Here is a 14,476-nt window from a genome sequence, read left to right as displayed (position 1 = left end):
CCATAACCCAGGCATATGCCCTGACCAAGAACTGAACCTTCAACCTTTCGGTTTATGGGATGACACTCCAACCAAGCCACACCAGCCAGGGCCATTTGAAACTTTTAAAGATTCAAGTGTAAATGCTCTGCAGACTGGAGACACAAGACTAGAGCTTGGGAGGGATCAGTGCCACACATGCAGATTTAATACTTGCATAGATGGTGGAGGCCTTGGAAATAAATGGATTCCAGGGATAATGGTAGACACAAAAGGGTACTATGCACATTAAGGAATGCTCAGTTACAGACTGAGGAATCATGGTGGGGTTATGAATAATCAAAAGAATCAGGTGAATAAAATGTTATGTTTCAAAGGTCTTTTCAAAAACTTTTTTTCATGTAATGGCCCCAGCCTCAGGTCACAGTGAGAAGTTATGAAAGACTGACAGCCATCAAGTCTTATGTGAGGGTGGGGGAGGCGAAGTGGTCGCCATCTGGGCAAAGGGGCTGACACTTCCTGTTCACTGGTCTTTCCCGAGCTTCACATTAAGTGGCCATACTCAGGCCACCCCAAACTGTCCTAACTGGAAGCTCTTAATTACCATGTATTATCTAAGACATAGCTCAAGTTTATCTTCTAGGAATTTTCCCTAACTGTTCCTTCTCCCCCACCCTTTTCAGTGTAGTTTAAGCTTTATCCTCAAAAATAATTGTCTGATTTGGGGCTTAGAAATCTGCTTTACTAACAAGCAGCCTAGTGACTCTAATATGGATAGTTCATGGTCTACACTCTGAGAAACAATCTGCAAGTATGTGTGGATGTCAAGAGAAGAGCCTGAATGATGAGTCTCATTATAGTTTTAAGAAATTAAAAACACATTAGGTGATCACAATGTGATCCAAATTTTCTTAGAAGCTAGAGCTCCAGACATTTCATCTTCTCCACTACTTTCATCTCTGCCTTCTCCATGACTGTAACATCCTCCCACCAACAGCCAAACTAAGGAACCTAAATATGCCCATTGTACTCAATATCCGAGTACACGCTTGTCAGGAACCCTATACCCAGTAACACCTTTCTAGTTTAAGTTGTTGGTTTTAAATACCATACCACACTGAATGATATGCAGCACAAAACACTCTACATAAGGGTGTAAAGGTGGGAATGATTGTATAAATGATTGAATAGTCTGGGGCAGTAACTAGAAGAATGTGATCAGAGTCTAGAGGGAAAGAGGTGACATGTTTGTGACTAAGAGAGAAATGGTTGTAAAAAATTTTTTCAAGATTAATTTTTAATGACTCCATTTACAATCACTGATGTTTCCTGTTTAAATTTTACTCCTGCACAAAAACACACTCAATCTCTCCTTCTGAAAATCTATTCTGTTTAATAGTGCACTTCATTTATGCTACAGGATGAGCAAGATTGGGAAAACATAATCAAAGGTCATCCCTTCAAGCTGAGAAAACTCAGGAGCTCCATCCTAACCCAGCAGGAGCCCTACCACCAGGCTCTGGTCAGAGCCTTCCTTCTCTAGGCTTTGCTGTGTGAATTCATACTCTGCTGTTGAAGTCAGAGGTGGGGCAGAAGAGGCTAGCTGCTCAGGTCAGGTGTCATAGATCATAGGTGACAGAGGGCAGGGCAAGCTGGTTAAGTGAGCTCTGTAACAGCATCCTTAGTCACTAGGGGTTTGGATTAAATCACTTTTATCATATGGAGGAAGCAGAAGCTATTCGAAATGCTTTTGATCCACTTCCTCATGTTAGACTCGCTGATTAGATGGATTTCCCAATTATTCATATCGCAACAGGGAATGACAAGGGGTTCTCCAACAAAAATGCCGGACAGCTTTTGGAAACTTGGTCTTGCTGCTCCAAGAGCCATAAAGGATAGTCACCATAGAAAACTTCTCTTGCCTGCCCCACCCCTTTTCCCCCAATCAAATAAATCCCTCAGCACCAAATTTTCTTATCAAAACTTAAAGCTGGATTAGGAACAGGGGCTTTCAAATACAGCCTCCTTTTCCCTTTCTTAGCAAGTAACAGGACCCAGAACATTCTTGCCACTGCCTTCTATGCTGACTGTACTGACTCCAACTAGAGGAATCCTTAGAATTTTCCTACTGTGCTTCCATGCCCACCTTAGTAAGAAAGGCTCCCTTGGTGTGAGAAATATTGTCTAGTGCAAAATCCCTTCCATAGTGAAGGTGATTGGTCCCAGAGCATCCCTCTATTCCCAACAATCAATCTGCTGCTTGCCTCATAATTTTTCAAGGCTGGTACTATTCCATGGGAAACTGACTAGGTTGCTAATCACTGTGCCAGGATGATTGGCCCAATTAACCCCATTCTCTAAAGTGAAATGTTTGCATCAGAAGGGACACATCCTAAGTTGTTCATATTTTTATAGTAAGGCAGGAACTCTTTAGACTCAGAGGAAGTGATAAAAACAGGTGTGTGGCTTTCTTTCATGTAGACTCTCTGATATTTAATTCAGTAACTCTGAGAGAACTTTTGCTCATTCCCATTACGTTCAAAGGCTTCTCTCCAGTGTGAATTCTCTGATGGCGAACAAGAGCTGAGCTATACCTAAAGGCTTTCCCACACTCACTACATTCATAGGGATTCTCCCCTGTGTGGATTCTTTGATGCTGAATAAGGCCTGAACTGTAAGTAAACTTCCCTCCACATTCCATACATTCATAGGGCTTCTCTCCAGTGTGGATTCTCTGGTGCTGATAGAGGTGTGAGCTCTGGCTGAAAGCCTTCCCACACTCATTACATTCATAGGGCTTCTCTCCAGTGTGGATTCTCTGGTGATGAATGAGGGTGGAGCTCCTACTGAAGGCCTTCCCACATTCGTTACAAGCATACGGTTTCTCGCCAGTGTGGATTCTCTGATGATGAGTAAGGGTGGAGCTCCAGCTAAAGGTTTTCCCACACTCATTACATTCATAAGGTTTCTCTCCAGTGTGGATCCTTCGATGTAGAATGAGAGCAGAGCTACAACTGAAGGTCTTCCCACAATCATTACATTCATAAGGTTTCTCTCCAGTGTGGATTCTCTGATGCTGAATCAGATGTGAGCTCTGGCTGAAGGCCTTCCCACATTCACTACATTCATAGGGCTTTTCCCCAGTGTGGATTCTCTGATGTTGAATAAGGTCTGAAGTTCGATTAAAGCTCTTGCTACATTCATCACACTTATGGGGTCTGTCTCCCACAGGAAGTCTCTGATGTGGAATAAGGTTGGAACTCACAGTGAAGCTGTTCCCAAAATCATTATATTTCTGACTTCTCTCTCCCATGGGGGTTAGCTTTTCCTCAACTGTCACTTGACCAAATTCTTGTATCTTCTTATTCAGTCTTTTTCCAGAGGAGTTCCCCAGCTGCCTCTTTAGATTGACTTCTTTTTCATAGGCTTCTTCAAGCTTAAGACCCTGAGAAATATCCTTTTGGAATCTTCCCAATAGCACCTCATGTGATCCTGTATCTTCAGAAATTTCTTGATCATGCTCAGTTCTGGTCTCACCATCTGGCATAATACAAAATACAAACATCACTTGTTCCTTGTGAAAGAAAGAATCAAAACCAGAGGACAGCATAATCACGCGCATGCCTCTTATCTGCCCAGGCTATGTGTAGCTAAAGCAGCATAAGAGAAGAGGGAACAGGGAAGGAGAAAGGCAGGAAGCAAAACTGAGAAAACAGCTGGAAGTAGAAAAAGCTGGATTGTAAGGACAGGGTGGATCAGGCAGGGACAGGGAACCAAGAATAAAAGAAGAAAGGCATGCTCGATGAAGTGACAAAGTCCTCAGAGAGGTTAAAGACTGTAGATATAATTTGGGAGATGGTGATTACTAGAACTGTTTAAGAAAAGGGGGGGAAGGTGATGAGAAACAGTAGCAGAGCACAAAGGAGCACCAAGGTCGAGGTCACTAGTGACCCCCTACAGCCCCAAGCGAAAAGAACATTCATGTTTGTAGCTGTGCCACATATGCCAAATGCATGGAAAGAGGCAAGAGACAGAGTTAGTCCATCTCTGGTCCCTAGGCCTAGAAGGCTACACTATGATGTGACGATATGTAAACAATTTCCATATGTGACTTCTCTAGTTTCACTGTCCTGGGATGTTTAAAGGGAACTTCAAGCACAGAGTACAAATACAAAGGGTCTAGATGTTAGCATTTTTTTAGTTTGTCAATATTTTAAAAAGTAAATATAGGGCAATGAATATTAGGGACAGAAATAGCTGTTTCTCCTTCACTTGAACAGGCACCTCTCAGAAGCTCTCTCTTCTCAATTCCCCTCAAACCCAGAACTCTTGGCTCTTCCTCAGCCCAGAGATCATGTCAAAATACAGGAATAAGGATCCTGCTCATGGGGAACGACACTGGACAAGGTTTATCCTGTTCATATCAAGCAGTCACAGAGCTCAATCCCAGACCCAGGACCTGCTGGGGTCAGAAAGGAAATGTCAGGGAGGTCTCAAATGGAGTTAGGAAGACCCTCTGGCATTGCTGAAGAATATGTTCTCACTGTTAAAAGTGAAAGACGAGGAATTAACAGTCCACAGACTAAAGGCTAAGAAGGGAATTGTTCCCTATAACAAGTTAAAATGTCTACAAGAGCAGCAGTTGCACTACGTCATGAACAAAGCAACAAGTCCCTTAAGGTAGCCCAACAGAGAAGGGGAGGAGATGGAGTTCCAGATGTTCACTTGGGCACACAGCAGTACCTCACATGTTCTGGGATCCCAATATGCTAATCTTTTGGAAAAGTCTCTGGATTATATGTTAAATTCTAAAAATAACATGGAAAAAAAGTACCATATTTGGACTTCAAAAACCAGGGCTAGAGTTCCACCACTCACCAGCTGTAGGACCATGTGTAAAGCATTTCAGATCTGACCTCTCTTTCCTCAACTATAAAATGAGGAGGATAATTCTAGTCCCTCAAATGCTGTGTTACTGTGAGGCTTAAATGAGAGAATATATATGAAACTTTGTTATAAACTACAAGTTACTATACAAATGGGAGTTACTATTATTATTATTATTATTATTATTATTATTATTACAATTTTCTGAGACTAAGGCAATCCTTAATTAATTATTTCCTCTGACTCAATTGTTACTAGCAAACAAGGAAGCAAAGAAATGCCAAGAGAGTTTTATTGAGAAAGCATAACTCCTTACCCAGCGAGAACACATTCCCATAGTTCTCCAGCATCACGTCTCTGTAGAGATTTCTCTGAGCAGGTTCCAAACGCTTCCACTCCTTCCGGATAAAGTACACAGCTACATCCTCAAATGTCACCAACTCCTGAAACAACACATTCCTGCATGCAATTTCAGGGTGAGGACTGACAGCACCAAAAAAATAATTGGGGATGGGGTTAAATAAAGCATATTTGGGAAGTTGAGGAAAGGAGATTAGGGTCAACAGAGGGGAGAATCCAAGAAAGAAAGTAAGGTCCATTACTCAGTAGGAAAAGACCACAGTCCTGATGGAGGGAATCATGGTTGGGGCACTGAACTGGGATGTTGCTGAACCAAAATGTCCACAAAATGGGAAAGAAAAAGAAGATAAGGGGAACCAGAGCTTACCTGGGACTTGGCCTTTAGGAGTGCGGCTGCCAACATCTCGTCCCCCAGACTTTCCTTGTTGGAAAATGGAGGAACTTTTGAGGAAGGAAGAGCTGGGGACATTAAAGGGTCTATGAGTAAGTCTGCTGCTGTCTGGCCTCCCAACCTACAGAGAACTCACAGGGTGCTGGGACAACCTAGGACCTATTCCCTCTGACATTTTTAAGTTCATTTCCTCTATAGCTACAAAAGGTGCTTATAATAGGCACATTCATTGTGGGCCCATCCTAAAGAGAGATGTCTAAAATTATGTTGAATCTTGCTCTCTATTCTGCCCCTGCTCCCTTTCTTTCTATCCAGTCACTCTACTCTCAATGAAATGTGCCCAGTCTGTTGTTAGTGATGAATGTGTTCTTGTCCATTATCCCAGGCTTGGCCAGAAACAAAGGCTGTCCTGCTCATATTCCTTTCATCATTTTCCATATCTCTGAACTCAAACTACTGTATGAAGTTCTCTTAGACCAGAGGAAAACTAGAAGCTTCACCCCAACCCTGACTAAAGACATAACACTCATAGCTATTCTCCATCCCCAGATCAAATGTACAAATCTCAACTCTGTAGGTGTTTCTTGTTTCTGTACTTAATCCCCTTTCTTTCCTTCCCTTCCCCCATCCCCTTCCTTTCCCTCTTTCCTTCCCTCCCCCTTTCCTTTCCTTCCTTTGGTTTTCTTATCACCTCTGGCTAGGACTGGAATGGCTGGATCATATGGGTATGTAAGTTTAACATTTTTAAAAATGACGAACAGTTTTCCAAAGTATTTGTCCAATTTTACATTTCTACCAGCACTATATGAGAGTTCTAGTTCCTCTGAATCCTTACCAACATTTGGTATGGTATATCTTTTATTTATTTTTTAAAAGATTTTATTTATCCACTTTTAGAGAGAGGGAAAGGGAAGGAGAAAGAAAGGGAAAGAAACAGCCATGTGTGGTTGCCTCTTGCGCACCCCATACTGGGACCTGGCCTGCAACCCAGGCACGTGTTCTGACTGGGAATCAAACCAGCAACCCTTTGGTTCGCAGGCTGGCGCTCAATCCACTGAGCTACACGAGCCAGGGTCCTGGTATGGTATATCTTTTAAATTTTAGCCAATCTATTATATGTTTAGTGGTATCTCACCATTGTTTTGGATTGCATTTCCCTAATGAACAACATCAAACATCTTTTCATGTGCTTATTGAGCATTTGTATATCTTTTTTTGTGAAGTGTTTATTTAAATGTTTCCATTTTAAAAAGTGGGTTGTCTTCCTGAGTTGCAAGAGTTTTTCTGTAATCTGGATACAAGTCCTTATCAGTTAGCTGTATTGCCCAGATTTTTTCCTGATCACCTACCTTTTTTTGTAATTTTTAGGTTAGTGTATTTATTCCATAGAAACTTGAAATCCCTAGATACTAGATGCTGCAGAATCACCCAGATGAAAAAGCTTCTTAAATGCTTTTCCTCCTAAGGGAATAATAGCAGTAGGAATCAAACTGGCTCTAGTCATGAAAGCAGTCTATGGAAGCAAAATACAAATACTTTCATGGCTTCCTACCTATTTTTTTTTTTTAATTTTATCTTTTGCCCGTGACCTACAAAACAATTCCCAAGAGTATCCTCTAAGCATGTAGTCCTAAAGAGCAAAACCAGGACTATGAACTTGGCTGTTAATAAGCCCCTAGAAAATGGAATTTGGTGTGTCCCAGTTTTCTTCATCTTGCACAAGGAACCCACAGCCCTTGAAAATGCCTCAGCTATAAAACCTATCAAGCTGTATGTTAATACACACTCAGCTGTGAGTTATTGAATGGCAAGAACTATGTCTTAATCATGTCTGGATTCTAGCAATTTGCCTGGTACCTGAGATTTCAATAGATGACTGCTGAATGACTGAATAAATGAATGAATGAACCCCCCATTCCTTACCACTCTCAAGCAGGGCCTGAGGTTCCTGAGATGCGTGATCAGCCTGAGTTTCCATGGGTAAGGCCAAAAGCACCTGTCTCTGGTCTCCAACACTCAGCCAGAAGCAGGTTTTGAATGAGAATAAGGAAGCACTGCAGAAACGAAAGTTCAAGATTCATAAAAACAAAAACAAACAAAATAAAACACCTCACTAGCATTTTAGTTAGTACCCAAGAACAATGAGAGGAAATGTAGTAATGGGGATTAGTCTTTAAGACCCTGGTAAATATATATACTTCCACTCACTATAATGAGGTTACATGAGGATCACTAAAGGGCCCAAGTTCCTCAATAATATCCCACTTTTGGCTCCCCACAGACACTGAGGGATATTTTTAACAACAAAAATCAGAGAATATCAGTGCCAAATAATAATGTTAACAGAATGAAATAGTAAATAACTATTGAAATGAAAAATATCAAAGTGAAAAGAGAGTGCACACAGAGACTGCAAAGTATGTATGTATGCACCATACCAACTTTGAAGAATATTTGGGCCCTTGCTGGTGTGGCTCAAATATTCAGTGCTCAGTGGATTGAGGGCTGGCCTGAGAATCAAACCATTGCCAGTTTGATTCTCAGTCAGGGCTTATTCCTGGGTTCTGGGCCAGGTCTCCAGCTGGGGGAATGTGAGAGGCGACCAATTGATGTTTCTCTCACATGTTGATGTTTCTCTCCCTCTCTCCCTCCCTTCTTTTCTCTAAAAATAAATAAATAAAATCTTTTTAAAAACTGGGATCATAGAGAAAGTTATTTTTTTATAGAGGAGAAAAACAACCCTCATAAACATTAGAATTGGTGGGAGAAAAAACTTACTAGGTTTCTAGCTGTTACATTAAATTTAGGTGTTATCCCTAGAGAAAAAGGAGCCATGCAATAACACCCAAATAATGGAGCTTAGAGAAACTGACTGAGTTCCATGTCTCTCATGTTAAAAACCTGCGGAGACAACCCTAGTCTCACAGAGCTAGGACAAACAGTTCTATTAAATTAAATAAGATAAATTCATCCTCCTCTTTCTTTCTAAAATTGTTTTCTCCTTCCTGTCCCAGTCAAAGGTGGGATATTGTCGAGGAACTTGGGCCATTTCTGTGGTCCTTGTGAGTCTCATGACAGGGACTGGGTATATACATTCACCCAGATCTGAAAGACTAGTCCCAGTTGCTATGTATCCTCTCACTGAGAAGGTGACAGCCAACTTTCTTTTTATCTCCCTTCTCTCCTAATATGTTGCCTTAGGTCAGAATATAAGTCCCTGAAGCAGGGACCAATACTGTCTAAAAAGCACAAGATTACTAATTACTTTGTTTTTATCCCTATTAATGTCCTGGCTTCCCAGATGCTACAAATCAAAAGAGATCTGTTTTCTGTGGTTCTAGTGAATAAAACATAACATTAACACCTAGACTAAGGTTTGGATCTCAAATAGAAGTTTTCACTTCACTGAACATTATGGCAAGAATCAACAGATCTAGAACAGATGCAGCAGCCACCACAGCACCCTTACACTTAGGCAAGAACAAAGAAAAAAAAAAATCCTGGATGTTGTCTACCTCCCTCTCTTTACCTATTTATTTGCTCATATAACAAACATCTGTTGAGTGCCAACTATATTACAAGGCACTACTAAAAGGAGTAAAAAACCAGGAATGCAAATGGTATTTACTTCACCATCACAGACTGTTGTATTCACAGGAGACATAAAAAGGGGAGGGGCCTAGTCCGAGAGCCACTGAGAGTTCAGAGAACTCTAGTCTTTGGGCAACAAAAGGGTATAAAATGCTCACCACCAACACCATTACACAGTGAAAAGCACTGAATCAGGCATGACTGACCCAGGCCCACCAGTTCAAGGTGGGTAATGTACCCTCTTGCCACCATCACTCTCCCAGCTGGGTCCCTTTGAACCAGGGGTCCCCAAACTCCAGACCTGTTAGGTAACAGATCACACAGCAGGAGGTGAGCTTGAATGTAATGTGCGTGAATCATCCCCAAACCATCCCCAGCTACCTGGTCCATGGAAAAATTGTCTTCCACGAAATCAGTCCAGGGTGCCAAAAAGGCTGGGGACCGCTGCCAGCCATCTCTTTGTTCCTATCAACATCTTTACAATTTCCAGGACTGTTTATAAGCAGATACCCACAACAAATCAGCTCTCAATCCAAACTGTCCTTCGAAAGGAAAAATCAGACTCTGATTTTCAGAGGAAAAAAGCAATGCTCCCTCCTCACAGCTGGGTTAACCAAAGCTGTAACTCAAAGGCATATTGTTGAGAACAAGTACCCAGTGTCTGGATCAGTAAACAATGTTTCTCATAGAAAGAAAACTCTCCATTGTACTCCTACAGCTTCAGGTGCAGGCTGGGCCCTTCCCCTGCTCAAATGCCAACCCCTCTCCCTCAAGCAGCTTCTGGGCACTGAGGAAAATGACCTGATAGTGAAAATGAGTCATAGAAAGCTTTACCTGCTGGATCCTTTCCTACCTTCTTAGGAGTTATCTCGAGAAGGCCAAAGTAGCACTTAGGAGGAGATTCTGTTCAAGTTCCCAGGAATTCTGACTTTAGTTGATGCCAATGCTGTATGATTAAGGGAAAAGAAGAAAAAGGAATTTAAAATATTCATGTAAACTTCACTTCTAATCTAAATATTTATAGATAAGGGGAAAAAGAGATGTACGCTAACAAATACCAATTAAGACCACAACAACTGGTACTTGTGTTGCATCCTGAAGAAAGCTGAAAGGAACTGCAAGTTCTCCAGGTCACACTCCCATTCCATGTTAAGATCCCTTCTCAAGTTGCAAACAATGTCGGCTTACTTGCTAGATACTCTCAATACTTCAGCAAGGAGTCTGTTCCATTGCTGCACAGTTTAGCCACAAGGAGATGGTAAACTGAAAATCCACTCCCTTAGAACTTCACCTCACAGAGACCTAGTAACCTATGGAGCTTCAACGACAGAATCTCCCACACAACTCTCCAAAGCCAAATGATGCCCTCTCTCCATAAACTTTTCTTCTTGGGGATAAATAACTATAATTTCTCTAATAGTCCATACATCTCAGGTTCATCATCCTGCTAATCCTCTGGTACAGTTTAAACATGCCCTTCAGAGGTGTTTCACAAACACCGGGTCTGTGTTCAATCCCACCAAAAACCCGGATCAAATCAGGGATCAATACAGTTGCAAATGGAATACAAACAGTTGTACCACTCCCCGTAAACGACTCGATTTACTGGGCGCCTGTGGATTATTCCCGTAACTAAGTTTGCACTCCCTCCCAGACATAGCTCTAACTGCGCACACTTCGAAGAACTCATCCTCTGACCCTAAACACCCAGGTAAGTAAAAACAAACCTACCCGCCTACCGTGGATGCGAGTAACTGTGTGAACCTCAACTAAAAGAGTCTCGGAGAACTACCAAGTTAGGGTGGCTGTCATCAACTGTTTCAAAGAGAGGGACCCTTCCACAGCCACAGTGGAACTTTTAAGTGCTCTTGCTGGGCGCTAACTCGTAAAACCAGAACCGCAGCCCCTTTCTCCCTCTCACGCAGGTGAAGGAGCGTCCCCGGAAAAACCGAGTCCGGGACCAGCTGCGAGGGAGCGAGCGGTGCCTTCAGCACCCTGCTCCAGGAGGGCCTGAGGTTCCCACGGGCCGCAGCAGCACGGACACCACCCCCTTTCCGGGCGATCACGGACTCCGTCTCACCGCGAGCCCCGAGGGCGGCCGGACTCACCCTAGGGGCAGGGACGGAAGACTTGAGGGGCCTGGACACGGACCAGGCCCCGTTGGACACTGTCACAGACCCACACACCAGGGACAGAACAAAGAACGGAAGCTCCCTCCGTTTCGCTTCCGGGTCGGTCCCTTTTTTTTTCCTTTTGCCACTCAACTCGCGCCGGTGCCCCTACCCCCTGCGCCGCTCCCACCTGCTCTCTCTAGGAAAATGGGAGGTCTCCGCCTCTCGGTGGTTTACTGACTCCTGGTCTCGGTCGCGTGGCGCTGGCAAACGGCCCAAACGCTGACGGGACAGCGGGACCTCACACCCCCGCCCGCCGCGCCGCGCCCCCTGCTGGCCGAGCGGGTTGGGATCCCACTCATTTCCGTCTCAGAGCGCATGCTCAAGCGCAGCGGGCCTGGCACAGTGCGCGAAAGGGGGCGCGGTAGGGCGTGGGAGAAACAGGGTCTACTGGCTCTAGATCCACGCACGATCTCCTGAGTGGCAGCCAATGGCAGAGGAGAGCGCTCAGTGCGTGAGCGACCCGGCCCCTAGCCGAGCTGTAGTAGTAAATTTTGGAAGAATTCATCATTATAAAAAATTCAGCCTTGAATTTCCAAATAAACCAAGTTTATGTTTCTAAAGTTTTCTGTTGGTATTATCCGGGACCAGGGCAGGCTGCCACAAAATATTGAGCAACACTATATTGATTATGTTGATTTTTAAAAAGATTTTATTTATTATTATTTTTTTTTTAGAGAGGGAAGGGAGGGAGAAAGAGAAAGAAACATCAATATGAGGTTGCTGGGGGCGGTGGCCTGCAACCCAGGAATGTGCCCTGACTGGGAATTGAACCTGCGACACTTTGGTTCGGCTCAATCCACTGACCTATGCCAGGCAGGGCCATGATTATGTTGATTTAAAGTTACTTAAAAAACTAACAATGCAAGAAGAACGCTCTGACCTCTCTGCGTCCTCCTGAAATCAGGAGAAAAATCTCCATTGTGAAAAGTGCCCTTCTTGCTCCAAAGGGGAAAGACACCCTTGAGTTAGGGAATCCAGGAGTGGGGCTCAAGGGTAGAAGCTTAAGGTAAAAAAACCTTGTTACTAATTTACTACCCAAATCCATACTTTGTTTAGATTAGATTCCTCACCAACGAGCATCCAAACCTGTCCTGTTGATTCTTCACAAACTTATCTTTGTCTAAAAGTATGAAAAGATGTCTGGTCTATCAATTCTCTGAGCATTATTTATGCTCTCCCATGCCCACATTTTAAATTGGTTTTTCTCCTGCTAATCTGACCTGTGTTGATTTTATTATTAGTCCAGTTGTAAGAACTCAACAAGGGTAGCAGGAAGAATGTCCCCCTCCTCAACAGTGTCATGTAAAATAGCCCCCTTAAATTACTAAAATCTCAAGAATACATTACAACCCATCAGAGAGTACAGGTGAGGACAAATCTGTACAAGGGATGAGAGAGAAAAACTTGGAGAAGTTACTGATCCAAAAACAAACAAACAAAACAGGGGAAAACCTATTGGTGTGATGAATGTATGAAATGAGCAGCAAGGTTTAGTGGTTCACTCATCTTTACTCACTTTTATGCCTTCACTGATGGAACCCTGTTCTTACAGATTATATACAAAACAAACTCTTCTGATCTCCTGAGTAACAAGAGCCCTCTTGATCCCCCTCAGAGCTCTGTCTCGAATTTGGTCCCAACTTTTACTTTATCCAATATTTAGTGTACAGCCTCTCACCTCTGCGAATGCAACAGACCTTTCTCTCAGTGACTTCAGTCTAAGGACAATAATTTGAATAACCAATTCTAGTGAAATATGGTATGTGTTAAGAAAAAGTGATCAAGAACAGGGCTCTGTGAGGAGGTTAGACTTCCAGAAGTGATACAGTCTTTTTTTATTTTTGTTTTAGGGAGGCAGCAAAAGTAATATTCAGAGACTGATTCCATTGTTGCCCGTGATTTAGTTAGTACAGATTTGCTGCGGAAATTATAATTTCACAAGCCAATAGCATCTCTGAATTAATTTTTCTTCTTTGGGATTTATTTAAGGAAAAGTACTGTTTATCTTGCACAGTTTCCCACTGTCTGGAGTTTCTTGTCTTCCTGCTTAGATCTAGGCCAGATGCTACAAAAGTTTATTTACTTTTTTCTTTTAAATTATACTTTATTTATTATGCTGTTACAGTTGTCCCAATTTTTCCTCCTTTGCTCCCCTCAACCCAATACCCCCACTCCCTCAGGCAATCCTCACACCTTTGTTCATGTCCATGAGTCATTCCTGTAAGTTCTTTGGCTACTCCATTTCCTAAATTGTGGGTATTCTGTGACTACCAATTTGTACTTCTATATCCTCCTCACCTCTTCGCTCATTTCCTCGTAACCCCCTTCCATCTACCAACCATCAAAACATTCTCCATATCCATAATTCTGTCTGTTCTATTTGTTGGCTTAGTTTGTTTTTTAGATTCAATTGTTAATAGGTATGTATTTATTGCCATTTTATTGGTCATAGTATTGCTCTTTTTCTTAAATAAGTTCTTTTAACATTTCATATAATAATGGCTTGGTTATGGTGAACTCCTTTAGTTTTTTCTAGTCTGGGAAGCTCTTTATCTGACCTTTGATTCTAAATGATAGCTTTGCTGGGTAGAGCAATCTTGGCTGTAGGTCCCTGCTTTTCCTGACTTTGACTATTTCTTGCCAATCCCTTCTAGCCTGAAAACTTTCTTTTGAGAAATCAGCTGACAATTGTATGGGAACTCCCCTATAGGTAATTAACTGCTTTTTGCTTGCTAATTTTAAGATTCTTTCTTTATCTTTAACCTTTGGCATTTTAATTATGCTGTGTCTTGGAGTGAGGCTCTTTGCATCCATCTTGCATGGGACTCTGTGCTTCCTGGACTTGCATGTCTATTTCCTTCACCAAGTTAGGGAAGTTTTCTTTCATTCTTTAAACAGATTTCAAATTTCTTGCTCTTTCTCTTCTCTTTATGGCACTGCTATGATGCAAATGTTGGTACACTTAAAGTTGTCCCAGAGGCTCCTTACACTATCCTCATTTTGGGGGGTGGGGATTCTTTTTTCTTCTTGTTCTGATTGGTTATTTTTTGTTTCCTTATGTCACATATCATTGCTTTTATTCTTGGCTTCATCC

General features: G+C 42.4%; 1 protein-coding gene across 4 annotated transcripts; it reads right to left on the bottom strand.

Moving 5' to 3' along the window:
* Positions 1-1,288: 1,288 nt before the first annotated feature.
* On the bottom strand, positions 1,289-11,648 carry ZNF3 (zinc finger protein 3). 4 transcript variants are annotated; one of them, XM_045819704.1, is made up of 6 exons: positions 11,510-11,648; positions 10,043-10,154; positions 7,541-7,671; positions 5,594-5,685; positions 5,183-5,309; positions 1,289-3,519 (listed from the first exon to the last, which is right to left on the bottom strand). In XM_045819704.1, exons 3-6 carry the CDS (start codon positions 7,593-7,595, stop codon positions 2,453-2,455), a joined length of 1,341 nt encoding a protein of 446 aa, XP_045675660.1. In that variant the 5' UTR covers positions 7,596-7,671; positions 10,043-10,154; positions 11,510-11,648; the 3' UTR covers positions 1,289-2,452. The 4 variants fall into 4 exon arrangements, with proteins under 4 accessions (XP_045675660.1, XP_045675659.1, XP_045675657.1 ...); XM_045819703.1 differs by having other exon boundaries at positions 10,062-10,154; XM_045819701.1 differs by lacking the exon at positions 11,510-11,648 and adding an exon at positions 11,317-11,455.
* Between the last annotated feature and the right edge of the window lie 2,828 nt (positions 11,649-14,476).

The sequence above is a fragment of the Phyllostomus hastatus genome, unplaced genomic scaffold (genome assembly GCF_019186645.2).
Source record: "Phyllostomus hastatus isolate PE091 unplaced genomic scaffold, TTU_PhHast_1.1 phas_scaffold_385, whole genome shotgun sequence".
Classification (NCBI taxonomy): domain Eukaryota; kingdom Metazoa; phylum Chordata; class Mammalia; order Chiroptera; family Phyllostomidae; genus Phyllostomus; species Phyllostomus hastatus.
This window is presented reverse-complemented; position numbering and strand designations above follow the sequence as displayed.

Bases quoted from the DNA above. Each gene is read 5' to 3' on its own strand.
- ZNF3 (XM_045819704.1), bottom strand. From the start codon at position 7,595: ATGGAAACTCAGGCTGATCACGCATCTCAGGAACCTCAGGCCCTGCTT. The intron at 5,686-7,540 runs GTAAGGAATGGG...TAATGTCCCCAG, and splicing joins TCAGGCCCTGCTTGAGAGTG to CTCTTCCTTCCTCAAAAGTT. The intron at 5,310-5,593 runs GTAAGCTCTGGT...GTGTTGTTTCAG, and splicing joins TCCTAAAGGCCAAGTCCCAG to GAGTTGGTGACATTTGAGGA.